The following is a 27,414-nucleotide window of genomic DNA, read 5'->3' as shown; positions in this document are numbered from 1 at the left end:
TCCCTACACTGTAAACCACGTCCTTCCCTACACTGCAGAACAATGTCCTTCCCTACACTGCAGACCACGTCCTTCCCTACACTGTAGACCAAAGTCCTTCCCTACACTGTAAACCACGTCCTTCCCTACACTGCAGACCACGTCCTTCCCTACACTGCAGACCACGTCCTTCCCTACACTGCAGACCACGTCCTTCCCTACACTGCAGACCACGTCCTTCCCTACACTGCAGACCACGTCCTTCCCTTTGCTTTTCCTGGCTGTAGCAGTTTCCATACTTGCTTTGCTCCTTTGTTTCTAAGGGATGCAGGCATTGAATAGGCTGAGCCCAGGCGTCCTCTATTTAAGGCCAACAGAGCCTGAGGAGTCCGCCAGCTGTCCACAGAGCACAGTCAAACCCTGGCATCCAGGTGGAGGGACTTCTCCCAGGTGGGCAGCCTCCCCAGGGCACAGGTCAATGACGTCTCTCTGCTGGACCCTGAAGAGTATTCCAGGAACAGTAATGGACGTTTGCCACCAGTCCTGTGTTCTAAATGTCTTGACAGTGTTGGCCACTGGGACAGCTGGCTTCCCAAGCCCTGAGGAGCCCTGTGTCTGCTGCCCAGGTGGAGGCCCAAACAATGACCAGCAGCCCCAGCATTCCTCACGGTGGTTCTCAGCAGGGCTCTCTCATCCAGCCCTGGCCTGACCTCTCCGTGTGTGACAGCTGAGTGGTCCTCACTCGGCCGACGGCTAGGAGCTTAACCTCTGACAAAGGCAGATCAAATCCACCATGCTCCAAGCGCCACACATGCTGCCCCCGCCTCCTGAGTCCACGCCTGCCCACTGTGCTCTGCCCTTCACTGGCCACCATGGCCTACGCTGGGGCTGAGGGTGCCGTAGGGCCTCCCTAGGGTCCCAGCTGCTCCCCCACCCCTCCCACATCCAAAAGCACTTCTGGCAATGTGACCTCCTCCTCGGTGCACCTGCCACTCTGTCCACCACCGGGGCAGCCTGGCAGCTGCCCCTCACCCCTCTCCAGCCTCACACCAAGCGGGCTGTCCCCCTTCTCCAACGCACATGTGACTCATGGCTAGGTCCCTGGGAGGACTCTAGCTCTGCGTGTTCTGCCTGGAGCTCTGAGGTGCCTCGGGGGCCTCCATGGGTCTGCCCCCTGCTCCACACTGCCCCTGCTCTCTTGCCCACCCCTGTCTGCTCTCAGTTCTGCACCGTGTGAGCTTCTGTTTCAGTTTTCTGAGCCTCATATGTTGTTCCTTTTGCTCACGTTTCTTTGCAGACTGTCTCCTTGGCCTTGGTGGAAGGGTTTCTTTTCTCCAGGTGCCACTGACGTGTCCTGGCAAGTTCATCTCCAGAGCCACCTCTCCTTGGAGAGCCTGCTGGCCCCTGACCACCTGCTCCTCTTCCAGGACACAGTCCCTTGGCGTGTTTTATCAGAGTGCTTCTTGCCCTGGGTCCACTCCCTCCGATTATTGTATGGGCGGTATCGGGGTCCCCTGGTGAACGGGATCCCATGCCGGGGAGTCACCCAGATGAGTGGCACGGATGGCTCAGACCACAGGAGCATCTGGCCCTCCCCAGGTCCAGGACTGGGCCCAGCTAGGCCTGCAGGCCTCCTTGGCAGCACCCTCAGGAGGGACCTCCGAATCTCATGCTGGAGCCAGGGCACGTTTGCCTCTCCCTCTCCTCCCTAAATTTTTGTAGCACATATTGAATTTCTAGAAAGAAAAGAAAAACTGGGTTTGAGGTCGAATAGAAAAAGTTTCCCCCTTCTCAAGGGAAGATTGAGAGCCCACTCTGTGAGGGTCTTCCCCAAGTTGGGCCGATTTCAGCCTCGGTGGTGACAGCTGACCGCAGTCTCTGGGTGCTGGGTAGACTGAGCCCGTGACTCCAGACAATTCGGTCTCCTCAGCAGCACCAACGGCCCACGGCCCATCATCCCCAGTGGGCTCCTCCCACCCATGAACTACACAAACCCACACACAGGTGGAGCTCTCCCAGTGTGATGTCTGCATATTTAACCTGAATTTGTATTTGCTGATAAAGTGTGCATCATGCAGTTTTAATTGTACTTCCCACGTGGTCCGATGTCTGGTCCGATGCCTGATGAAGTGAATGTGCATTGCCAACTGCATGACGTGCATGCCCGACAAGTGTCTCGTAACCATCCCATGAGTTCTCAGTTCTCCATGCCATTCGGATCTGGGTCATGAGGAGCTGGGAGGCTCAGACTGGGCGTTAGCGGCAGCTGGACAGGCGCCCGCTGTGCCCCTTGAGGTGCCATTTCATCCAAGGCTCGGGCTTGTGTGTGCACGGTGCCCACGCACCCGGCACACAGCTGATGGCGGTCATGCTCACCTGGCGCCCTCCACCAGGTGCTCTTTGCTCTGATCTTCAGAGACAGTAACACAAATCTTCTCTTTCTCTCTCTCTCTCTCGATTTTTTATCAGTGTGTATGGTTGTCCCTTGGCTAAAAAAAGGAAAACACAAGACAAACAGCCTCAGGAACCTGCTCCCAAGCGGAAACCATTTGCGGTGAAAGCCGACAGCTCCTCCGTGGACGAATGCTACGAAAGTGATGGGACAGAGGACATGGACGAGAAGGAGGAGGACGATGACGATGAGGATGAGGAGGACGAGGAGGAAGACGAGGAGTTTTCTGAGGACAATGACGAGCAAGGAGACGAGGACGAGGAGGACGAGGAGGTGGACCGGGAGGAAGAAGAGGATATCGAGGAAGAGGAGGACGATGAGGATGATGACGAAGACGGAGAGGATGTGGAGGAGGAAGAGGAGGAGGAGGAAGAGGAGGAGGAGGAGGAGGAGGAGGAGGAGGAGGAAGAGGAGGAAAATGGTAATCTTTAAAACACTGGCAAAGGGCCAGGCTCTGGTTTGGGTCAGCTTCTCAGTGTGCATGTTCTGGTGTTAATATCCGGGAAGCTTCCTGTGAAAAGTCGGCTTGCTCGATACCCGACAAGGAGCCGTCTGTGTGAATTCGCACCTAGGCTCTGAGGTCGTTCAGGTGGTGGTTCAGATGGATTGTCACAGCAGTTTGCTGAGATGTTTATGCTGTGCGTATCTGATCAACCAGGCAAAATTTAGCAAGAAAACTAATTTAGCATACCTGGTCTTTAATTTCACATTTTCTTTCATGGATTATCAAGAAGGGCTATTCCTGTCCCGTACTGTGCTACTGGAAGGGCCTGGGCCCTAGAGGACCCCAGGGAGGGGATCCAACCATCAGGGTAACTTGGCCACGTTTGACCACCGTGTTTCTGGTCTGAGGCCTGCAGTGGTGTGAAGCGTGGCAGACAGTGTGGGCAGGCCCCAGGTGTCCTGCAACACACAGGACGGCTCTCGTTTCATGTCTAGCTTTCTGTTAGAAAAAGACTCAAACAGGTGACTTTGAAACAAAACATTTTCTAAAGGTCATTTTCATTCTAGAAAGATTGGGCACTCTCTCAAGGACCCAGGGTCACCATCAGCTTAGGGTTTGCCTCCTGCAAAGAAGGGAGCTCTTCTTTCTCAGCCTATCCCTGGGCCCAAGGCTCTTCAAGAACCTGGGCTCCAGCAGAGCTTCCGAGCACCTAGACACAAGCAGCCATCAGGGAGAAGCCCCAGGTGGCCAGGTGGCCAGAGTGGCTAGTCCCCACTAGAGTCCTGGTGGGCAGATCAGGAAGCCTGCATTTTATGGAATATTTCTCAACTGTTGGCTTAATCACATTTACATGTATAAGCAAACGTGTACAGACGTGCACAGACGTAAATTGCATGTGTTTAAATGTGTTCCCCCAAGGTTCTTCTTGATGTTTAGAGGCTCTGTGAAGACCCACCAAGGCACGGGGCACCTGTGCTGTTGGCTGACTGCTTAATCTGCCAAGTGTAGAGTGGCATCCCTGGTGAGATGCCAAGAACCAAACCCTCAGCTCTGTGTGAAAAGTCACACAGCTTTCCCCTGGGAGTCAGCCGCAGCTCTGTGCTGACATCGAGAGCTGGGGAGGGGCGCCGTCAGCTCACGCTGCTGGGGTACCGAGTGCTGGGTGTTGTCACCAGTTGTCTAGATGAGGGGAAGACTTGTGCCTGGGCCGGGGCCTGCGTTGAGATGGAATCAAACACTGCTTTTCCCTTCCCGTCCTGCTGGGAAGGCCGTGGACCTAGTGCTCACCGTCGCGAGGGTTTGTGCACAGTGGTCTGAAACTTGTGTCAGCTAACTAGGGTCTTAGCCACATGTAGGTCCTTCTCCACTTTCTAAACTCGAGCTTTCCACCTTAGTTTGTTTAGGGTCCTATTTTATGTAGTCTGTCTGCAGAAGTCCAGGTGACTGGCTTTGGAAACGCATTGGGAAGCTGGTGGAATCGCCTTCTGCGGCTGCATGGGGTTAGTTCCAAGGCCGTCGCCTAGAATAGGTTTGGTTTGAAACCAGACGACAAATCAAAATGAAAGGGTTTTTTCCAGACAGAAAAACATTGGTTGTGACACACAGATGCTCGATCCTATGTCACACAGTCACACAGTTAGGAAGTCAGCCCAGTCACCTGACCACACCTGGACCCCACGCAGGCACCTGGAACATGCTGGTGGGTGCACATGGGAACGCAGGTGGCAGGGCAAAACCAGGAGGAGGGGGGCCGCTGGTGGCCACACACGCACACAACACTGGTGCTGGTGCTCGAACTCAGGGCCGCACCGCGCCTGGCCAGTCACCTGTGATCATTAGCAGAACCAACAGGCTGCTCAGGAAGGGTGGCCAGGTGAGCTGGGGTGAGACAGACCATCTGGTCTGAGGGGAGGCAAAGGTCCCTCAGTTGACGTTCTCGGCAGGAAGGGGTGATAATTCCCTACCTTTCAGACAGCCCTCATGCGTCCCCAGGCCCCAGGAGCCAGCAGAGTCGACTCTAGTGGCCCCCGTGGGGACCCTCCAGTGCGTCTTTGACTGCTGCAGGTTCTCTGGAAGACACACCACAGCCTTTTGTTCTCTAAGCCACACAACAGCTCCCCCCTGGGAGTGAGCCACCACGGCAGCTGGCTCCTGGAGACCCCACTGGAGCAGCCCCGGGAGCAGGTGTGCCAGGTCTTCGCTCAGCCACTGCTGCTGGGACTCTGGTGTCCCAGTGGGCTACACTCCAGGTGCTCACGACCCAGCAAGGCCAAGCAGCTCCAGAAAGATTGTCAACCAAAGGGACAGTGGAGCTGGGTCCACCTGGCAGTCACTTCTCACAGCCAAACTCCTAGTTGTGTCTGATTGATTAGCATAAGCCCAGCACCTCCTGTCCTCACCCCCACTCACTGAGCACAGCGTAGTCATCTTATGTAGAGCTGTGCCTACGTCCCTGTCGGCAGAGGCAGTCCCGTGCCATTGTCAGGGCACCTTCTACAGGAGAAGCACAGAGTGCGTGCAGCGTGCCCGACGGTGCTCAGGAGAGACACCTCTCCTGCTGCAGCACCTCAGGTGCTCTTCCTGCTCCTTGGTGGCCAGGAGCTCCCTCCTGCCCCGGGCTAGCAGCAGACTCCTCAGGGCTGCTGCACCTTGGCCCTGCGGTGGTGGTGCAGACCATGACCCCCAGGTGACAGGAAAACAGAACGCAGCAGGACAGTGCCAAGCATGACTCAGGCGTCCACAGGGGAGACCAGGGCAGTGGGGTGGCACAGGAACGAAGCCTGAGCCGGCATCAGCCTCAGGAGCAGGTGTGGAGTGCCAGGTGTCTGTGCTGCGAGGCTGCTGATGTTTGCTCCTCAGGGACACGTGTCTACCTGGACTGTGAATGGAGATGTGGAGCCTCTGAGAGGTGGTGATTTAGATAAAACAAGTTTCTATGAGTCACCCTGTGAGTGTGATAGGAGCCCACGGGTTCTAGGGGAATGCCATTCAGGACTTAGAGATTAAGTGCTTGCTTTAATTCCCAGGACCCTCCAGCACTTGGTCACACATGGACCAAAATCATACAGTGACACGCATTTCCTGTGAGTGCGCTTGGGTGCAGGCTGTGCGTGACCTTCACATCAAGGCAGGGCACGTGGCCAGTGAAGCCTCTGGCTGTGCTCGTGAGAAGCTGAGGCTCATAGAGATCAGGGCTGCAAATGCTGGCTATACAGTCAGGCTGGGCTGTGGGCTGTGGGTCCTGGAGAGCTCAGGCCATTCCAACTCTTTCTGCAAAGAGTAGCTGAGCGACTCGTAATTAATCCAAGTCAGTCATTGTAAACCTGAGCTACAGAAACTGGTCTTTGCATGAAGAATTTTATTTTCAAAATACACAGTCATGGTCAACTTTACATTGATTAATTTCTTTATTCTACAGGTAGATAGGTGATTGGTTGGTGGTGGAGGCAGTTCTATTAGCAGATGAGGTGTCTGTGATGACAAATGTGATTCGGGGTTTCTGTTGAGGAAGAGATTAAACGGCCATCAGGGCCCAGTGAGTGATGTGCATGTGATGCTCCAGTCCCCCCAGAACAGTCACTACACAAAGACCTGGATGCACATGTGCAGGTACCAGCCTCCCTGTGCAGACACCTTGCCTCTCCAGGGGCAGGAGTGAGATCTGCAAGGAGGGGCTCGGCCTTCCAGACCAGCCCCCACAGACGGCTCCTCCCCTGTGCCGCTGCCAGGCTTTGTGAGGTCCCTTCTCCTGTTCCCTGAGGAGTCTCGGGCCCGCCCTGGACAGGCGCACTTGGGACAGGCCCCCATGGCGAGGATGACGCAGGTCTGGGCAGGGCCTTCCTGCCCGACGGCATCCGGCTTGCCTTCTGCAGTCCCTGTATGGAGGCCAGGATGCGCCATGGCAGCCTTGCGCGTGTGCCCCAGGGGAGAGGGGTTAGAGGAAGCTGAGCCCTGGTGACAACTGCTCCACGGTGCTCTGTGATTACAGAGGCCAGGCAAAGCCACAGCCCCAGCAGAGCCAACGCAGTGCGGTCGCAGCAGAGGGGCTGCTTTAGTCAGGGGAGAGCACTGGACTCTCCTGCAGCCTGCTGAGGGGCTGGCGATCAGCTCCCACAAACTGATTTTGGATGTGTCCATGGGGCCTCACCATGACAGTCCTGTGTCTGATTCGGTCTTCCTCTGTGTAGCTCCCTGTCTCTGAGGGAAAGCCAGACAAATGGCCCTGTGAATTCCTCCCACAGACATGGTGTCTGATGGTACCACTTCCTGGGGCTGGCCTCCTTTCAAGCCACGCACTGCGCTGGGCCGCAGCTTGCTGAAGCACCCTGACAGTCGGTGATGGACAGGCTCGAGTGCGTGAGGGGAAGACGGAGCCCCGTGCCGAGCCAGTGGCCTGTATCTGGCCCTGAATCCCCAGCTTCCCTTCAGGATGCTGCTCTCCATGTTGATTAGCCAATTATCCTCTCATGTCTTTCTCAGGGAAATGTCCCTGATGAGGGAAGCGAGTTGAAATGCAGACAGGCTGTGAAAATCAGAATCAGCCAACCGCATTTCTCCTGCAGTCAGCAGAAAAGGGAAGAGTTCTGAGATCCACGCAGAACAAAGAGGACATGTTTAGTATGCACGGCTTCAGCGTGAGGACACGGTGGGCCCCTGGGAGCAGGAATGCAGTGATGCTTCATCCTCTTAAAGACTGGCCTTCCCTACATCCAGGGTGGGTGTCGGGACGTCTGGGAGGCAGGCAGGTTGGTGTACGGGGCCCCGAGGCTTCAGAGCAAGTCTTCCTACAGCCAGACCTTGCTAGGGATCAGTCCGTGGTAAAACCGGGCCTAAATATAAAGCATGATCATACCTGATATTTCCCAAATGTTCAGGTACTTTGAAACAAACCAGGAAACGTGATAAAGATGTAAGTCATGCATGTTTAAATGCAAGTGGCATGCACAGTGTGCTGGGGACCCCCCTCTCCCTTGATGAGAGGAGAACTTGGGGAAGCAGGGAGCTCCGTCTGCCCCGGGGGTCCTCTTTAAGAAGAGCAGCTTATTCCCTAGGCCTCGTGAATTTGATTTTTGTTCCAAGTGCTAGTCTGTCACCGAGCAGTCTGATGCCTGGAAGGACATCAGGCTCTTGGCTGTGGCCATCCCTAAGAGCGGGTCACCTAGGAGCACAGGGCTTCACTTGGGCCACAATTTGGCCATCTTGACTCAGCCGTCTCGCACTCCCTGTCCTGTCCCAAGGCTGGAGGAAAGTGTGGTATGTGCACAACCACTCAGACAGCAGTGCTGGGGTGAGGCCAGGTAGGGTCAGCACCCTCGGCCACTGTGCTGCGAGGCCAGGCCTGCACCCAGCAGGTGCACTCCACGTGCCACAGCTTCCGGAGCACAGCCATGGCTTGTTCCAGGCGCGTGTTTTCTGGGTTCCCAGAGGCCTCTGGGTTGAGAGGAATTTTTATTTTTTTGTCTTTTTTTTTTAAACACTGAGTAAATTCACCAGAAAAAAATGCATAATATAATGTGGAAAGAGTGTGCCCTTGAAGAATGCAGCTGTTTTCAGAGGGCAGAGCTGGAAGGTGTGAACGGGGAAGAGGCTTTAAGGTTTGAGTTGGAAATCCGATCTCGAGTTTTGGATATCAGGAGCCATTAAACTACTGTCTTTTAAAAAGTCATTAAAAAATGGTGTCTCAGGCTGGGGTTGTGGCTCAGTCACAGAGCACTTGCTAGCACCTGTGAGGCCCTGGGTTTGATCCTCAACACCGCATACAAATAAATAAATAAAAATAAAGGTATCGTGCCCATCTACAACTAAAAAAAGGAGAAGGAAGTCGTCTCTGCAGCTGCCTAGAAGGAGGTGGCACAGCCTGCCCGGACGGAGCAGGGTGACAGACACACAGGTCCCGGGTGTGACGCCCCAGGGAGGCTCCCAGTCCAGCTGACTGTGGAGGTGGGCACACACCCGCACCCTCTCAGAAAAAGAAAGCCGGGTCTTAGGCTTTTCTAGTCCCTGGTTTACGACCAAAGGTGGGACGTGCACTCTCCTCTGGGCCAAGCAGGCTCAAGGTTGTCCAGCTAGTTTGGAAACTGACCTATTGTGAGAAGGAAAGAGAGAGAGACAGACAATAGCAGAGGGACGGAGGCAGGATTGGACAGAACGTGCCGTGCCAGTGGCTCTCAGGCAGCTGTGGTGGCAGGACGCCACCCGCCGCTAGTCTCGAATCCCTGAACTTAAGTAAGCCAGAGACCTAAAGTGTCTTCTAAAAGCAAGGTCTCAAAACTTTATCAATGGCCGGGCACGGTGGTGCACACCTATAATCCCAGCAGCTCTGGAGGCTGAGGAAGGAGGATCACGAGTTCAAAGCCAGCCTCAGCAAAAGCAAGGTGCAAAGCAACTCAGTGAGACTCTGTCTCTAAATAAAATACAAAATAGGGCTGGGGTTGTGGCTTAGTGGTCCAGTGCCCAGAGTTCAATCCCCAGTACAAAAAACTAAAATACTTTATGAATAAGTTAAATTTCTTCCATTCACATTCCATTAATTTAGATGCCTAATTAATAAAAGTTTTATGAAATATAAGTTTCTAAGATTATATTTCTTAAAACTTTTATTTTTATATTTATTTCTATATTTTTATATTTCTAAGTCTGTAGGCAACTTAGCTCCCTGGTGAAAATTGTTAGTTTTCCTTCAGTTTACCTCATTGAGTTTAGTGGAAATTTTAAATCCTGGTTTAGCCTATGGAATGGGCAATACAGCATCTCAAATCATCAGAGAGTCGAGCCCTTGGCCCAGTCAGAAGGCCCTGCCCCTCGGCCTCCTGGCCTGCGGCCTGTTGTACAGCTGCAGGGCTAGCTCTGGACAACAGAGTCAGCCGGAGCAGACTTCCTTGGTGAGGCAGAGCGGGCACAGGAGGACAGGGCAGGAGTGCTGCTCCCCTCTGCACTGCCCTAGGCAGCGGCTTCCTGTAGGACAAGGACTGGGACCAGCCTCCTGCCTGCAGGTCCCCTTTCCTCCACCTACTCCATTCACAGATGTGGCTGGTGTTGACTGAGGAGCCCTTCCCTGTGCAGGCACCTCCCCTGGGCTGGGGGAGTGCTGTCGGAAAGCCAGCACAGTCAGCCCCCCTCGAACCATGCAGTTCAGAGAACCACACTCCAAACCCAGGCTCCAGAGGCCATGGCAGGACATGGTGGTCAGCAGGCAGTCCGTTTCAGTAAAAGTCCTGTTCTAGAAACACATGTACAAACTATGCATGTGCCGGTGTTGCAAAAGTCACAGCAAGAGGCTCCTGTGAGCTTCCTCACCCCTGGCCAATGGGACAGGCCCTCACCAAACACGGTGACAGAAGTGACAAGCTTGGATCCACAGTGAAGAGGGTGGCACTTCAGAGCCCATCTCCCCCTCACACCAGGGATGGGCTAATGCTCAGCCAACGCACGATGCAGGTGACTCAATCTCCCTCGCACGAAAAACCACTGGGTTCCTTTCCCCTGGAACGGAGACGCTGTCCCTGCAGCCGAGGAAGCCTCCCCTCTGCAGGTCCTGGCCTGCGCTCCATTCCCCGTCCCGGCTGTGTCAACCTTGTGCTGGGCTCTCGGTGGAAACAGACGCCAAGGGCTGGGCCCTGGAGGGTAGGCTGCCTGCTGCCCACTACTCCTGGGCTCTCTGGGGACGATCCTGTTGGCCAAGGGAGTGATAGTGGTCCGCTCAGGTGGGGACCCAACCAGTGTTCCCGGTTCCATGACTTTGAACAATGGAGCAAAAGTTCTCCTTGGAGTCATTCTTCATCTGCAGTGAGGCAGTGATGTGGGCCTGCAGAGAGCTGTAGCATTGGAAGCCATGGGTGGGACTGCTTGGGGACAGAGGCTGCTCAAGCAGGCCTGCAGGGGGCTGCTCTCAGGGCTCTGTGATGTGCTTCTCCTGTGACTTCGGGAGATGGCACTGAGGCTTGGCCCTCACCACATCCATTCCTCATGCCCCCTCCCCGTTGCCAGAGCTCCAGGTGTCACCCAGTGCTCTATGCCCTCCTGCAGAGCTGGCTCCAGGACCCCCAGGCCACTGATGCCCCTCATGGGGCCCGGCCTCCTCTCTGAGGCCCACCCTCCCCAGCGGCCCGTCCCCTACCTTGTCCAGTTTTCCTTATAGCAGGAACTGCTCTGACACCATAGCAGGTCTTGTTTTTGCCCCTGTCACCGGCATGACTTCCGGGAGTCAAGCATGTTGCCTTTGGTCTGTGTCCGGCTCTCAGTGTGACGCAGCAGATAGTGGTCAGTGCCCCTGGGCCCAGCAGGGCTGCTTGGGCCAAGTGATCTGATTAAAGGACTGTGAAAGGTCACCCTCTCCAGAGGCTCCTTGTGTTCAGGGTGAAGATGTCCAGCACTGAGCCCAGGTGGGTGGACAGCCAAGGGAAGGCTCTGCATGCCCGTCTCAGGTAGCCTCTGTTCCATGGGACCTTGCTCTTGTGAGAGACAAGTATCCCCCTGGCAGGGGTGTCCAGCTCCTCTTCCTTCCTGTGTCCTGGGAGGATTTGACGATGACAGGAGCAGGGAGAGGGGCATCTCAGGAGCGAGTGACCTAGCGGGGAGTCTTCCAGGTGTGAAGGAGAGGAGCCAGCCAGTCTAGTCCCCTCGGCCCTGGACTGAGTTGGCAGGCACCACAAGAGGATGTGTGGACCCTGCCAGATTCGAGGGGGACCCTGGCCACTGCTCCTCAGAGTAGACGGATTTACAAAGGCAGATGGCAAAGACAGCAGCGAGGACTCAGGTGCAGGGCAGTGGAGCCCAGCAGGCCCTCCGTGGCCCGCCAGGGGCTGATTCTCCAAAGCAACAAGACTGCAGCGCGGAGAGGACCCCAGAGGAGACTGCACAGCTTCCAGGACACCGCTGCACAATTTCAGCAATTCCACAGGACACACGGCGCCCAGACCACCGCTGCCTGGTGGAGCAGCACAGACTGCAGCCTGGGACAGGGGTTTGCCAGGCCGCACAGCTGCAGTGCCGGTCCCTCCTGCTGTCTTGCTTGTCCTGTGAGCAGCTCCTGTTTTCCTGCTGCTTCACAGCAGCACAACGGGGGTAACAGTGGGAGAGGCCTGGGCTAGGGTCCTAACCCAGGTCAGCACTGACCTGCCCTCTATTAAGAAGGCTATGAGGTAGGGCCACAGCAGGACACGTCTCCGTCTCCAGGCAGAGCTTACGCAGACGTGGAACAACAGACTGCTGTAGAGATCTCGCAGACACAGAGACGGCACCAGCACAAGCCCATGCGACTCAGAGCCCTGCTCTCCCTGGTTTAGAACATGAAAAGCCAGCTAACGCTAAACAACTTTTCACGAACTTTAGGAAATCATATGCCCAATAGAAATCATTCACCGTAAACGACTTCTAAGAGCTCTGGATAATTCAAACATGAAGGAAACTCAAATACTTCTACCTTTATGGCCCTCAGCAGCTGGTGTCCCTGTGTCCCCCCAGCATCCGTGCCACTGCTGCCTGGGCCACCTGTCCAGCACAGGTGTGTCACTGAAGGTGATGTTCAGATGTGTGACTGACACTCAAGGGTTCGGGGCTGCAGAGGACAGATTATATCAGAAAAACACACTCTAGTTTGGAAAAGTAAGGGAAAAAAAACAGATCGAGGTAGGAGACACTGGCTACGTTGATTGAGCAAATGAGAGGCAAAGGAACCATCCAGGAAGAGGAGCCCAGTTGGAGCAGGAGCTCAAAAGTGGGTCCTCTGTGAGCTGGGGCTATGGTACTGAGCAGCACCAGCTGGGCAGTTCCTGTCCTACCAGCCAGGGAGGGACGCCAAGGTTTTCACAGCGTTGGAGGAGACCTGCAGGGAGGTTCCAAAGCTGCTTCCCTGGTCTGAAGAAGTGGCAGATGTGTCTGCTGGGAAGAGGGTCAGCACAGCAGAGCCTCCAGGTGGCGGGGTCCCCCTGCCCCTCCCGAGCCCTTTCTGCATCTTCATCCTGGCTCTCGTCTGCCTTCCCTCGTCCTCCCTGCCGACACCTGGAGCTGGCAGCCAGGGCTCCTCTGGTCCTGGTCCGGGCTCCAGGGCTTTCCTGACTTTCTAATTTCCCCTCCACACCACGGACCTCAGCTGCCTCCATCAGGGTCCTGGTAGGTGGTCCTGATAGGGTCCAGGGAATGCCAGCACCCCCTCAATCCATGCCACACCAACAAGAGGCACCAAAGGGGGAATCAAAAGATGAATCCAGAAACAGAGGAGGCTTCTGGGGCCGGCGGAGGGGCAGACGACCTGCTGGCTGTGCTGCGTGAGCCCCAGGCCCTGGTGAGGAGGGCACTGCAGTCTGGTCACCGTGGAAACAGGCGGGCTGCACGGTGGTGCAGCGCCACCCCCAGAATCCAGTGTGCCATCCCAGCTGTCTCTGGACAGCAGGTGACTTGAGAAGTCCCTCACCCGGTGTGGCTTTGTGTGGTCCTCACACGCCTCAGTGAGGACAGACAGATCTCCTCTCGCCAGGAGACCTGGTGAGCTGCGCTGAAGTCCAGCTTACAGATTTCACTTACTGAACACAGACAAGTGTAGCCTGTGTGTCCCTCCCCATGTGACATGGTTATGTGACGTGTGTGACCTGTGCCACTGTTTCTTTCCTGTCACTGCAATAGCTATTGAAGCACCATCATCTGATCACCAATGAACAGGTCCACAGTTCACAGGTCAGAAGCATGGCTGCCACTCTCCCCTCCCGTAGTTAAGTGGGCACCTCTCCAGTGCAGTGGAACAGCAGGCTTCCGTGGCTTGAAGCGCTGGTAAGGCTCAGACCAGGCCTCCTCAGCCTGGCAGCCTGTGGTGGTGTCCGCCCTGATGTGCTTAGTACCGGCTTGACGGTAGCCTATTGTAGTGACCAGAAGGAACAGCAGTGACTCGGTTGGACCAGATGTGCCTCCAAAGCTGTGTCAGGCATGTTTCCTAGAAACAAACTGCTCAGAATCCACTGCTTGTGTTCATAAACTTGGGTCCACAGAGCTGTGGCCACGAACTCATCCTGAGGATGGAGGGAAAACACCCAAAGGATCTTTTACTTTTCTTAGGAAAATCTCCAGACTGCCTGACCGTGCGTGTGTGGCGGGAATTGCACTCGGCAAGCTGGCCTGGAAATAAGGTGGACCCACAGCAGGTCGTACAACTCTGTGGGTTGGAAGCGCACATGTAACAGCAGTCACAGGTCTGTGGTCACTGGGGAGGCGCAGGACAGGCTCCGTGCCTCATCACCGTCATCTCTGCTCTCTGGGCTTGTGGTCTGGAAGTGGCTGGACAGGCCATCTCCAATGGCCATCCCAGGATGAAACTTCTGCAGTCCCCAGTGCCAATGCCTGGGCTGGTGCCCTGGGAGGTGACCACCCTTCACAGTCTGTTTTCTCTGGCACTTTGGGGATGACAGATTAAAAGGGCACAACTCCACAAGGGAAGAAAGTGGCATGAGCTTCCCTGGACCCTTTCCAAGGGGTCATGTTCCTTTACCTAGAGCAGGAGTGTGCTCTTCTCATCACAAGGCTGTTCTTTGGTAGAACACGAATTACTGTATCGAAACTAGTAGCTGACTCAAGAAATTCTCATGGCTAATATCCACTTTGTGGATGATCTGTACCACATTTTTAATCCCGAATGGCACAGGAAATTGTGGTCTATTTGCCAAAGCCCAGGTATGCATGTGACTCATTTCACGTTAGTTCAGCAAAAACCACTCCCCATGGAAATTGCCTGGATGCAGAAACCAGAGGTAGAGATCCAGAAGCTCCCAATGAATGGTCCTGAATCTTACCACGCCCAGGCACCGGCACATCCTCTTGCTGATGAGCAACTGCCCCTCCCTTAGTCTACTCAGAGAAGACCTGCCTTTTTCTGAATGTGCTTCAGAGCAGTTAGATAGTGGTGATGGAGAGGCTCTGCTGACCTGCAAGGACTCCTGGCCATGGACGACCCTGAGCCTTAGGAACTTGAAAAGCCACACCCCACAGCAGCAGTGTGCTCAGATGCACCTCCGGTGGCCTGACTTCAGGCTCCTTCTGCAGTGTGCTGGTTTCCCCCTCCTGCTCAGGGGTCGGGTGCACTGGGACAAGGCAGTGTGACCAGGCCAGCAGCCATGTGTGCCAGGCTTCTGGGGGGCAGGAGGCCACGCAGTGCTTCCTAACAACACAACTCTCACAAGAGATGTCCTGGCGGTTTCTCTGTCCCCACCTACCAGAGGTCTGCCAAGGCTCCGGATGCCCACGTCCCCACTTCACACAGGCACAAGCAGCAGAGGACCTATGGGGACCTGGTCAGGTGACTCCTCCTTTCCTGCTCGTTGTCACATGATTGCCAAGGCACAATGCGCCACCGTGCTGTGGAACCTCACGTGGGAGGCGGGCCACACTCTCCCTCTTCCCATGGGAAGTGCCCCAAACTCTCCCACTTCCCCACAGGAGGGCCCTGTCCCAGCTTATCCGGCTCCACCCTTCAGAGTGGCCGTGCGGCTGTGTGCGGAAGCTCATCCATTCATCTTTGAATTTTCTTGAGAGGAGGTGATGCGGCCTGAGTGGTGAGATTGACAGACACCTCATTATCAAAAGGTGAGCCGGACTCCTCAGCCCAGAGACGCTGTGGGAGGACAGGACACTTGAAGTAACTGAGGTGAGGATAGGAGAGCGGCCGTCCCATCCCGACTGCACTGGTAGAAGACAGACCTTCAAGTCTGGGCCACCGTCTGGTGACCAGTGTGGCTCTGCGAGGCTGTGGGGAGTGCCTGGGGCAGATAGGTTTCCTTGTCTGTTATCCACTGCCAACACCTGCTGCTTTTCAAAATCCTCCAAGACGGGAGGCCTAGTTTTCCAGGGGAACTCAGGGAGGTGATTAGGGAAACCGTAGGCCTCACCTGGCTGCGGTTCCTTCTTTGACTCAACTTCCAAATGCGTCCACCTGCATGTGTGCATTCGCAGTTTCAAACCAGGACTTAGGAACTCATCGTGTGGTCCAGGGGGCAGGACAGCCACCAGGGTCAGCGCGCAGAAGCTGCCAACTCTGTATTCCCCTGGGCGCTTCTCCAGTCAGAGCCGTGAGCACAAGAATATAAAGCTGGGGTTCCCCAAGTCGTTAGAACAGGCTTGACTTGGCTCTGAAGCTTGAACCGAGGCTGACAGCAGGCTTTGCATGAGGGTGGCACTGCCGCCATGTTTCCAATGGCGTCCCCTGGTCTGGTGTCCTTTCCTTCTGCTGCTCTTTGGGGACACATCATCTTGTAATAAGGGAGATGATGCGGAGAGTGGTCCGGAAGAGAGACGGCATCTGCTCCATTTGACCTGGTGCATTTGGCTCTCAGTGTTGGGATGCAGATCTTAGCTATTTGTTGACTCCAGGGGGTTAGTCTCTATTGAGCTCCAAATCTTTTTTCACTAACATACAATCCATGAGCCAAGTACCAGAGTTCAGTCTCTCAGCTTGAGTCACCTGGCATTTTCTACTGGTCAACATGCCTCATCCCCCCCAAACCATTACTAATGTTAAAAATTCTTCTCACTCTGGTGTTTTAGTCATGGAAACAAAGAAGAGACGTGGCAATGGGAGACAGTGGCCAAATCAACCCGAGGGGGTGCACTCGAGAGCCACGTGTTATCTGTTCTGCCACCCACACAACATCATTTACGTGGAAAGGCGAATAGAGATACAAATCCCAAATGTTCTTTGAGTGTTAACAGAGTGTGATTCTCAGTAGAGGGGTTGGACGCATGTTGGATGTGGCCTCTTTGGGACACTCTCCCTCAACACGTTTTCAGGTTGAACACCACACCCATCTTCCCTCATTCCTTCCAGCTGCCCCAGGGTTCCTGTGGCTGTGGTGGGAGACCTGGCAGCACTGTCCGCAGTGCGAGGGCGAGTGCCAGCCACAGGGCACACAGTGCCCAGCCCCTCCCAGGCCCTTCCCTCTGCACAGGCCTGTGGGGAGTGGGGTGCAGTCCTGCGGGTCTCCCCTCACACTTGTGCTGTGGGTTCCTGTGGCTTCACTCTGTGGCCCGTAAGTCCCTGGAAGGAATTGGACTCAGAATCGCTCTTAGTGCAGCCGCATCATGGGTGTGCTCCCCGTGGGGGGGCCTGCGGGGTCCTCAGCACAGCAGGCTCCCCTCCCCGCCGCCTGAGTGGGACTGCAGAAATAGACCATTTAAAAGCAATTGCTGAGAACATCTGTTTAAGAGTTGGCAGAACAAGAGTTCATGAGCTCTTGAGAAGTGTGGCGAGAAGGTGGATACAGTCAGTACTCGGTTGCCGGGGTGCGCATAAATAAACCTGTGCAGCAACAGGCCCATCTTGAACCTCGGAAGTGGGAATGTCTGTTTTACGCTGTGCTTATCGTGTGTGTTGGATGGTCTCAGACTGACTCAGGGGACTAGCAGCCCACGGGGGATGCTCCAAGGGCCTCGCTCCACCTGGCCCCCTCATTCCCTCCTGTGGACACGTGACCAGAAGCAGCCAGGGCCTGCTCTGGGCCACTCCAGGGCCTGCCTGGCCATGCTGTGTCCTGCGGTTGCCCCTGAACTCCCAGTTCTAGCCACCTCTCTTTTCTTTCCCTTTGTCTTCTCTATTTCCTTTGCAGAAGACCGTCCGATGAGCTGCCACGGCACACGCCTGCTGCAGGATGCGGAGAAGGACGACAACAATAACGAGGAGTACGACAACTACGACGAGCTGGTGGCCAAATCGCTGCTGAACCTGGGCAAGATCGCCGAGGACGCGGCCCACCGCGCGCGGACCGAGTCCGAGATGAACAGCAGCACCTCCCACAGCCTGGAGGACGAGGGCGGCCAGAGCGAGAGCCTGAGTCGCAAGGGCGAGCTCAGCCTGGACCTGGACAGCGACGTGGTCAGGGAGACCGTGGACTCCCTGAAGCTGCTGGCGCAGGGCCACGGCGTGGTGCTCTCGGATGGCATCGGCGACCGCGGCCACGCGGAGGGGATGGCGCCGCAGGACAGCAGGAGCGTGAACTACGTGGTGCTGGGGAAGCCCGTGAGTAACGGGCTGGGCGAGAGGCTAGGCGAGGAGAGCGAGGAGGAGGTGTGCCTGAGCAGCCTCGAGTGCCTGCGCAACCAGTGCTTCGACCTGGCCCGCAAGCTCAGCGAGACCGACCCCCAGGACCGGGGCCCCCCGCCCAGCGCCAGCGCCCGGCAGCACGGCCGGCCAGAGGACGACTTCCCGGGCAGGACGCCTGACCGGAGCTACTCGGACATGATGAACCTCATGCGGCTGGAGGAGCAGCTCAGCCCCAGGCCCAGAACGTTCTCTAGCTGCGCCAAGGAGGACGGGTGTCCGGAGAGGGACGACGACACCACCTCCATCAACTCGGACAGGTCCGAGGAGGTGTTCGACATGACCAAGGGCAACCTGACGCTCCTCGAGAAGGCCATCGCCCTGGAAACGGAGCGGGCCAAGGCCATGAGGGAGAAGATGGCCATGGACGCCGGGAGGAGGGACACTCTGAGGTCGTACGAGGACCAGTCTCCGAGACAGCTTCCCGGGGAGGACAGGAAGCCCAGGTCCAGTGACAGCCATGTCAAAAAGCCATACTATGGTAAAGGTAATATTTCTACCTAACGTAAGTTGCCTCATGGAAACATGAGCTGAACAAAAGATGTTGGTGATGGTCCTCAATGACAGTCTGATTCTCACTAAGTCCCGTCTCTGAGGCCCCTTCCAGAGTTGGTGCCAGAATGATATTTTGTGATGATGTTTCTGAAGAGCTAATGGAATATCTGTCTGGGAAATGCATAAAGCTCAGTGTCCCGTTACTAGAGCAGATGAGTACCGAGGCATTCCTGGAGAGGCCAGGGCTGGTGCGTAAACACACCCCAGGTAGCAGGCGCTGGGAGCCCGTGCCGCTGCAGAGGAACCAGGACCTGGGAAGGGCCAGGGACTGAGTGCTGGTTAGTCCATCAGAACCCAGCACATTTCACAAATGGGACTGGGGAGGTGGCCCTACAGTACGTAAGTTGCCATCCGATGACACCCATTGGAGACACACCCCCAGAGCAGCACCCCGACAAACTGAGCAGCAGCAGGATGACCCAGGACACAGGAGAAGGGCCAGGGCTGCACATGAGCTCCCTGGGAGAGACTGGGGACAGAAGGTGCTGGCTGTGTCAGCCCGGGTGGCCTCGGCCGAGATCAACAGCACATTCTTTAGGGCACCCCCCCACACACTGATTCCATTTCACTAAGGAAGCAATTGCGGTGTTTTCTCAAATATAATTTATTATAAAACGCTCAAGACTATCCAGTATGATAGTTTTAGCTCAATTTCTCCTCATGAAAAATGCAGGCGCTTATGGCATATATCTATATATTTAACTATATATACCTACTTCCCATATATATAGTAAATATATACATACTCGACCTGAATGAATACTCGTGTTTGTAGAAGCAAGTGTCCACCTTGAGGCAGGTTATGACACAGCCTCACGCAGGGGTCTGGTGTTGACTATTGGCTCATTTTCAAGTTTCTTTTAGAACAAAGCAAGAATCAATTTCCAGAATGAAATTGGTAACTCCTTAAAGCCTACTATATTAGCACCAAAAATGTATCTGTTCTGTTGGTTTTTCACTTTATGCTGTGCATTACAAATTCTGAGTTTCTCACTGTTGATCTGATAATGAAGTTTAAGAATGTAGTTTGAAAATCAGTTGCTGTGTAAACTTCAATCAGAAAAACTGCATTTTTTCTGCTGTGACATCGGTGTGTACTCTCCTCTCAATGTGTGCGTATAATTTCTGTGGCGAGTGGGGCACTGCTGGAAGCAAATCCAAATTTGAGATGAGCCTTAGCCAGATCTGTGCACTCCTGGTTGGCAGGTGGTGGGCCAACAGCCCTTCCAGCTGCCGAAGCACAACGCTGGGCCACAAGGTCGGGGGGTGGCCAAGGGGCATGACCTTCCAAAGGAACCAAGCCTGCATGTGTTAGGACAGGGCTGTCACTGTGGACAAGATGGGCCAGACCATCTCTTAGGATTGTGCATTGAGTCTCTGAGAAGCTGAGGAGAACCCACCCTCCAGCGAGGAGTGCCTCTGCTCCTGGGACCGCTCTGTGGCCCACGCAGACTGGGCTGTGCTTTCGTCCTGAGTGGGGGCTTTCGGGATGAGCGCTGACTCTGGGTAGCACAGTGGTCCTCTGCAGCCACGTGGCCATGGAGGATGTGTCTCAGAGTCTGGGCTGCCGTGGCTGCTGTGTCTGTGGCCTCCAAACTCGGCTGCTTTATGCCCATTTTGAGTCATTTAGTTTTGCTGTTGTTTTGCTTTGCTTTTTGAAAGAAATGAAATATAAAGCACTTGCTTCCCCTGTGTTCATGGGGGCGGCTGGGAATGGAGGGTGAAAACGGAGAAGGACTGGGGCTTGGGCTCTCCTATAAGGTGGGAGGCATCATTTTCTCCCTCTCCCAGTTCTCCCAATCTGCCCCTGTCGAGTCATTTCCATTTTCTGTATTGTTCCATGTAAACATTCAGAGCTAAATAAGCAAAGCCCATTAAGGCCAACCAAGGAGAACAAAGGGATCAAGGCTCTCTTTAAAAGAAAAAATGTCATGGGATCAGATCTCACCAACACATTGATGACAGTTGTGGCAACTGCCTAGCAGGTCTTCCATCTGTCTTCAGGGGCTGTCACTGCAGTAAAGATGGGAGGATACTGTATCAATTCTCATTGTCCACAGTCCTCAAACTGATTTAATGTGTCAGTTTCCAAGTCTTGAGCTAATACAAAAGAAGCAAACGATGACCCCCTCTGTCCTCTGCCCATCACCTGCTCTACCCCTGCAAGCTAAGTGCAGTCACAATTTGTTTCCTCTTGTTTGTTGCAGGGTTTCTGGTTGATTTTTGGTCTCTCTGCTTGCTCAGTTGTCTTGTGTTGCCTTCCATGTTTGCTTTTAAGATGAATTGCAATTGTACAAAGTAAGAAATCCAGGGGAGGTGATGGCAAAGGCAGGTAGCACATCTCACCTCAACTGGACCCCATGCATCGAGAGGAGATTATACGCTTGTTGTCTTCCAAAATGCGGATAATTTTGACATACCTTGTTTATATAAAAACCTACACTTAATTTCAAAATGCTTTTCAAATCTTGAAATAATCAATTTGTGAGAAGTCTTAAGTGTCCTATGAAATAGACACTTGGTGATTAGTAATAGCCATCGAATTTTTATCTTCTGCAAGTCATCTGTATCTAGTTATTAATCTTTTATCTCTAGTTTATGATTTTAATCAATTATTTTCTCTGAAACTCTTACTAGGCACTTGCTATTTTATACTTAGATTGACTAAATTATACCAATATTCTTGCGGAATTATTCCAAGGTAGTAAAATTGCCAGGCTCTCAGTCTGCAGGTGTAAGAGAGGCCTTGACCAGGTCATGAGAAGCTGGACCACGCCACAGCACACACCATTGGGTGGGTTTCCAAGCTGCCTGCACAATGGTGGGACAGATCAAGGGGAGGGTCTCCCTTGGCACCTCCCTGGCTCAGGAGGCCCCAGCACCTGAGAGGCCCGCTAGGAGACGAGCACTCTAGCCGACCAAGAAAGGGAGTCAACACGGGGACATTATTGGTTCTGTGACTCCTCTTCTACTTCAGTTCACATAAATAGCTTAAAAAGAAAGTTCAGAAGCATTCAATGTTTTAAAACAAAAGTTTTTTTCTTGATAGCAGTGAATTCTTAACTAAAAGTAAAACAATTATGATTGGCCTGATTAATGAGATACCCATATAATAGAATTAAACCCCTGAAGAAAATTTAACTAGAGCCTTCTCTGGACCAAATCATAAGAGCCACATCTATTGATACTGATCTGTGCAACTGGTTTTCAAAATTGGACTAAAAACTAGTGTATCACTGGTTAGACTTACTGTTTGGTCTAAGTGTGGCCTCTGAAACACTCTGAAGTTATTATGCTGCAAAGTTCTGTGCTGTGGTCAGTTCTGGGTGTAGAAAAAATTAAATTAGCAATGTCATTACATCTCTGGCATCTGCATCTGATTCTGGACCAGACTTCTGCTCTAGCTGGCCCTTGACTGCACTGCAGAGAAGCCCACAGGGCTCTAGAGAAGCATCACCTCTTGGTTTTGTGTATGCATGCACGGCATCACACGAGCCTCCTCTGGTTCCAAGCACACACGGAGAAATCAGAACAAAGGGTTGCTCCAGCGGCTTCTGAAGCATTTTGATTGCCCATCACCTCTGCAGGTGGGATCGCCACCGTTTGGTCATCTGCTTACAGTGCCTTCTGAGAGTTCAGTTTATTTTCCAAAACATGCTGAATTGCTATGCTAAGAAACAGAGTGATTAGCCTCAAGAGCAAAGTCCAGAGCAGCCGCGTTTTGCTGCCTGTGTGTGCCACCAGAGCTCCCAACAGGAAGAAATTCAGCTGAAGAGCTGGGGACTGAGTCACACTCTTGGCTGAATTTCACAGAGAGACTGCCAAATGAAAACGGTGTGGAGTCTTGTTCTCTAAGAAGGCCACTGTCTCATCACTGTTTACGTTGATTTATTTGAGCAACACAGCTTATCATGTAACACACGGGAAACCAATCAATCAAGAGTTAAGGTTAGGGATGGGGAAGGGGTGGGTTTTTTCTTTCTTTCTTTCTTTCTTTAGGACAAAAAACTAAAATACTATCTGATTCATTATCATGTTGCATAAGGTTGAACAATCACCTAAAACAAAAGCCTACCCCAGCCAAAGCATGGTGTTTGCAGCCTGTGCCCTGACACCTGCTGGCCTCTGATTTAGCAAAGGTCTCTTGGGATTGTTGAATGATCACATTTGTCTTCGGTTGGTGAACGTTCATTCTTTTGGAACCTGTTGTCGCTTTTAGATCCCTCAAGAACAGAAAAGAAAGAGAGCAAGTGTCCAACCCCCGGGTGTGATGGAACCGGCCATGTAACTGGGCTTTACCCGCATCACCGCAGTCTGTCTGGATGCCCGCACAAAGATAGGGTCCCTCCAGAAAGTAAGTGCACAGCTCACCGCTGCCCTTGGAGTGCTAGCACACGGCTCTGTCTCTGCCATCCCTCTGACCTGACATCATTTCCATTCTACGGCTCAGTGTGGCCACAGCTCACCAGGCTCCCGCTGACCCTGACGGGCAGCCCCAGGAGGAGTGGGGGACAGGGAGCCTGCTCCCCCAACCCCCAGGCTTCCTGGGTGCCAGCTCTTGCTAGACCAGCCCCGGAGGAGCCCTCTACAGCCCCCTTTCTGGAACCAGGTTTGGTCCCAATTCAGTCCTCCTTGGAGACCCCAGGCAAGTTGCCTCTGCGTCTCACAGTTAGAGAACCCAGATAGTGTCTGAGATACCCATCCACAGCGCTGGCCTGTTCTGCCTCCCCAAGAGAAGGGGCCTGGAGACTCCTCCTGCCCTGGACATGGATACATCATCCCATCATCATTTAGACGAGAGGTTGTGCCTCATTTTACTCGTCAGATGTACCAGCATTTCCACACTAGAAGACCTTAAATAAGGAGGTTTAAATTGGGTGGGTTTTGATCTTTCGCAGTTCTTAATAGTTAGGTTCTGATAATATGGACTCAACCTGTGAAAAGCTATGTTTCATTTAGAACTGAAACGGTATACACCTCCTTATTGTGTATCTTTCATCCATTAAATATGCCAGCTATATAAAGCCAATAGAACTAACAGTTTAGGAAACAGGCACATTTTCTGAAAAGAGTAAGTTTAAGATCCTGACTCTAAGTCTCAGTCATATGGAGGGTTCTCCTCTTACCTGAGACAGTTTCTGGCAGGAAAACTGTGATGGTTGAGACATGGCAGGATGACCAGTCAATGATCTGGAGGAATTCTGAGACCAGTCCAACTAAAATGGGTGACCTTGTGGTCCCTGAGTGGCGAGCCTGCTGGAGTGGCAGGGGACACACATGCCTGAGGTTCCAGGTGTTCAAATGGCTCCTGAGAAGTCAGCTTAGCTTGCTGCAACCGTGTCCAGGTTAAAGAGAGTCCTGGAACAGCCAATTCGGTGTCTGGCTACAATCCCGTGTGTTACATGAGCAGGGAGTCGGCATGGTCTACAACAGCGGCTTCCACGCGCTGAGCGCACTGGGGGCGGGGGCGGGCTCACACCCACAAACACTGATTCATTCAAGCCATGGACCCTGCAGGTAGTGTTGGCCCTGGTTTCCAACGAAGAAAATGAGAATCAGGGTGTCCGTCATGCTTCTCTGTCCGGGGACTAGCAGTGGTTGGCAAACTGAGGGAGTGCCATGTCTCCACAGTCAACCTGAGCAGACAGACGCTAACTGGCCTACATGCAGGACTAAGTGAGGCCATAGATCCTGTCCGGCCCACACCCTCTGCCTCCCAAACCGGGCTCTGTGGTCCCGACAGGCAAGCTGCATGTGCTGTCCTCTGCTTTCCTCATCCACAAACAGGTGCCAGGACCCAGCTCTGGGGTTTCAAGCAGAAAGCTGCTTCCTGCCGTCTCCCCTTAGGCCTCTGGCTTCGCTTCAGGGCAGGCCAGCTCCTCCTCCTCAGCCCACGTCTCCCAGAAACCTCCAAATAGGGAGAGCAGGGATGTGGGCGTGTCCTGCCAAGCTGCAGGTTGCATTCCTGTCTCCACCTGTGTCAGAGAAGTGGGGTGCCTCAGCAGGAGGAGGGGCCTGGGGAGGTGTCCCCTGAGCAGGAGGAAGTGGGGGATGGGGAGGTGTCCCCTGAGCAGGAGGAGGAGGAGGAGGGGCCTGGGGAGGTGTCCCCTGAGCAGGAGGAAGTGGGGGATGGAGTGATGTCACCTGATCAGGAGAAACTAGAGGCACCCAGGGTATTACCTTACCAGGAAGAAGTGGGGGCTAGGGCAATGCCACCATCCAGGAGGAAGTGGGGGCACATGGGGTGTCATCTTAGCAGGAGGAGGCTGACCCTGTCCAGGAACGTTCTCCAGCTCATGCACAGAAAGCCTGGCTGTGGATTTGCTTGTGGACGGGTCTTTAAGAAGCCAGGAATGAGTGAGCCTGAGGAAGGGCAGGTCTGCGTGAGTCTTTGCCGGGCCTCTCCTGCTGGACTGGCTTCCCTTACTCCCGCACAGCCCAGTTCAGCATAGTTCTGCTCACCCTGGGAGGACCACAGAGACTGTGCCACGGGAGGAGAAGAGGTTCTGAGTCCTGGGAGCTCCCAGCCTGGCAGAGACATGGGCTTGGCCCAGACAGTGCTTCCCATGGCTGCCCGATGCCCACCAGCAGCCACAGTGGGCACTGTGGGGACTGGGCATCTCCAGGCCTGGACTGGGACCCCGGGTGATGCTCCAGGGTTGCATGGGCAGAGAAGAAGGCCTTGGGGTCACACGTGACCAGGGCATGGAGGAGACAGTGGCAGTGGGAAGAGTGTGGGCAGGGACAGGCTGCTGGGAGCAAGGCCACTGAGGGCAAAGGAAGATGGGGAAGGGTGCCTGGAGGAGGTGAACAGAGACAGGAGGGGAGAGCAGGTCACACTGAAGAGCAGGTCACTTGGAAGGTACCCATGGCCCGAGGGCAGGCTCAAAGGGACAACAGGACAGAGCTGGAGGACACCCTTCCTCCAGCAGCAGTGGTGCGAAGGGAGAATGTGCTACTCAGGGAGAGGACGTGGGGTGAGCGGGGGAGCCAGCAGGGGTGGTCCCAGCAGGGGATCTGTGGCCTCTCTCCCTGGCCAGGTGAAGCAGAGGGAGGGCAGCTGGTGGAAGGGAGGTCCGAGGGATCAAAACCAGGAAAGCTGGCTCCTCTGAAGAGCCCCGTATGTGGAGGGATGCCGAGGCCCAGGAAGCCCAGGAGGCAGGCCTGCCGAGGTTGCTGGCTGCTGATCGGAGCCTCCTGTTGAGACCTCAGTGTTAGACGGGAGCAGAGCAGGGAAGACCCTTGTTCAGGTGGATTCCAAGGCTGCCCATGAACAAAGAGAGCCCCCAGATCTCGATACAGTGCAGACGTGCAAGGGGCCTGCACCTCCGCTCAACAGGAGACTGACCTGGTCAGGCCTGGGGGCGGGCACCACCCCCAGCAAGGTTGGGCGTCAGGTGGGGGAGAGGCATGTGTTAGTGCAAAAGGGAAGTGGCATCAGGGAGCTATGATGACTGGTGACAGGGGCTGTCTGAGTCCTGGAGGGAAGGGCAGGGGCAGGAAGTCTGCAGCCTGAGGAGCTGACTGAACAGTAAGGAACCCCTGAGAGGAGGCCTGTGTCTAGATCTCCCCACAAAGAAACCCGTGACCCCAGGCCAGTTCCCACCACCAAATCAACTGGAGGTGGCTTCGCTGTTCTGGTGTCGCACATTGAGCCTGGGCCACAGCTCTCACACTGAGGCCAGTGGACTCCGTTTAAGAACGTGGCCAGTGGTCAGCACACTGGGGTCAATGTCTATAGTAGCCACATCCCAGCCGTGGGCTTCAGGGTCCAGGGACCTGCAGAGGTCAGGACAAAGCAGCTCTTACTAGAGGGGAAGGAAGTCACAGAAAACACAGTGATCCCACGAGTGAGTGGACCCAGCAGCCCTGGCACAGCCACCTACCCGGCACGCCGTGCTGGCCGGAAGAGCTGCCCTAGAGCAGTCCAGAGTTGGGCGGAGGGCCCCTCGGAGGAGCCAGGTGTGGCTCTGAGCCGGTGTGGCCCCCAGCTCTTGAACCCCAAGAGCTCCCCAGATGCAGAGTAGCCGAGTGGACCCTGAGGGCTGGAGAAGAGGGACATAGGCAAGGCAGGGCGGGGCCCTGCTGGTCAGTCCACACAGCTCTGCCGCTCACGGCAGCCTCACCCCAGGCGCTGTCTCTCTGCCCCTCTCACTCTGATGCTGCAGCTTATCCTGCTTAGACAATAGGTCACTGCTTATTTCCTAAAGGGAGAGACTTTGATTCCATCCTTAAGACTGCAGCCCAGGGTTCTGCTCAGCTAGCCACTGCCCTCAGCACTGTCTCCAAGCCCAGGTGTGCTGTTGACACGCCAGGTCTACATGCTGTGACACCGCTACCTGGCGTCCAGCGCTCACGTGGGGCTTCCCCGGCCCCTGGAGCTGCTCAGGGTGGCGCTCTCTGCCCCTGGCCAGCGCGCTCTGCTTCGCATGCCAATCAGTGCAGTGCAGACGACCTTCTCTCTCCTGACCTGTGTTTTCCTGATCATGCTCATCACGGACGCTCTTAGGCCTGTGTGTCTAGACTAACCCAGCCTCTGTACAACGATTGCATGTCCTTGAATTCTGACATTTCCCTGTTTTAATGATGGGCTGTTTTCTTTGCCTCTCCTTGTCAAGTTCTTGCCATGCATGAAAATGTTCTCAAGTGTCCCACTCCAGGCTGCACAGGGCGAGGGCATGTGAATAGCAACAGGAACTCCCACAGAAGGTAAGCCACACTGCTGGACCCCCACCCTGGGAGCACTCGCCCCACCAGCCCCTCATGTCCTCACAGTTTGCTTCTAAAGGGCACAGAGTGGAGTCCACAGAGCACGAGGGCCGAGGCTTGGCCGCCCTGCAGGGAGACGGATTTTTTAGTTGTCTACCCACCTTGTCATAATGGGTAACAGCCCTTCAGGGCACCCTGCGG

General features: G+C 54.6%; 1 protein-coding gene across 7 annotated transcripts in view; it reads left to right on the top strand.

Moving 5' to 3' along the window:
- The window catches only part of Myt1l (myelin transcription factor 1 like), a 136,616-nt gene that overhangs the window by 22,200 nt on the left and 87,002 nt on the right, over positions 1-27,414 (top strand). For 3 of the 7 annotated variants that reach the window (XM_077791849.1, XM_077791848.1, XM_077791846.1), the window contains exons 4-7: positions 2,449-2,852; positions 17,459-18,430; positions 22,724-22,858; positions 27,123-27,213. In XM_077791849.1, the coding sequence (XP_077647975.1) occupies positions 2,449-2,852; positions 17,459-18,430; positions 22,724-22,858; positions 27,123-27,213 (1,602 nt within the window). Of the gene's footprint in view, positions 1-2,448; positions 2,853-17,458; positions 18,437-22,723; positions 22,859-27,122; positions 27,214-27,414 lie in introns of all 7 variants that reach the window. The other 4 variants (XM_077791845.1, XM_077791844.1, XM_077791847.1 and 1 more) reach the window with 3 other exon arrangements.

The sequence above is a fragment of the Urocitellus parryii genome, chromosome 12 (genome assembly GCF_045843805.1).
Source record: "Urocitellus parryii isolate mUroPar1 chromosome 12, mUroPar1.hap1, whole genome shotgun sequence".
Classification (NCBI taxonomy): Eukaryota; Metazoa; Chordata; class Mammalia; order Rodentia; family Sciuridae; genus Urocitellus; species Urocitellus parryii.
This window is presented reverse-complemented; position numbering and strand designations above follow the sequence as displayed.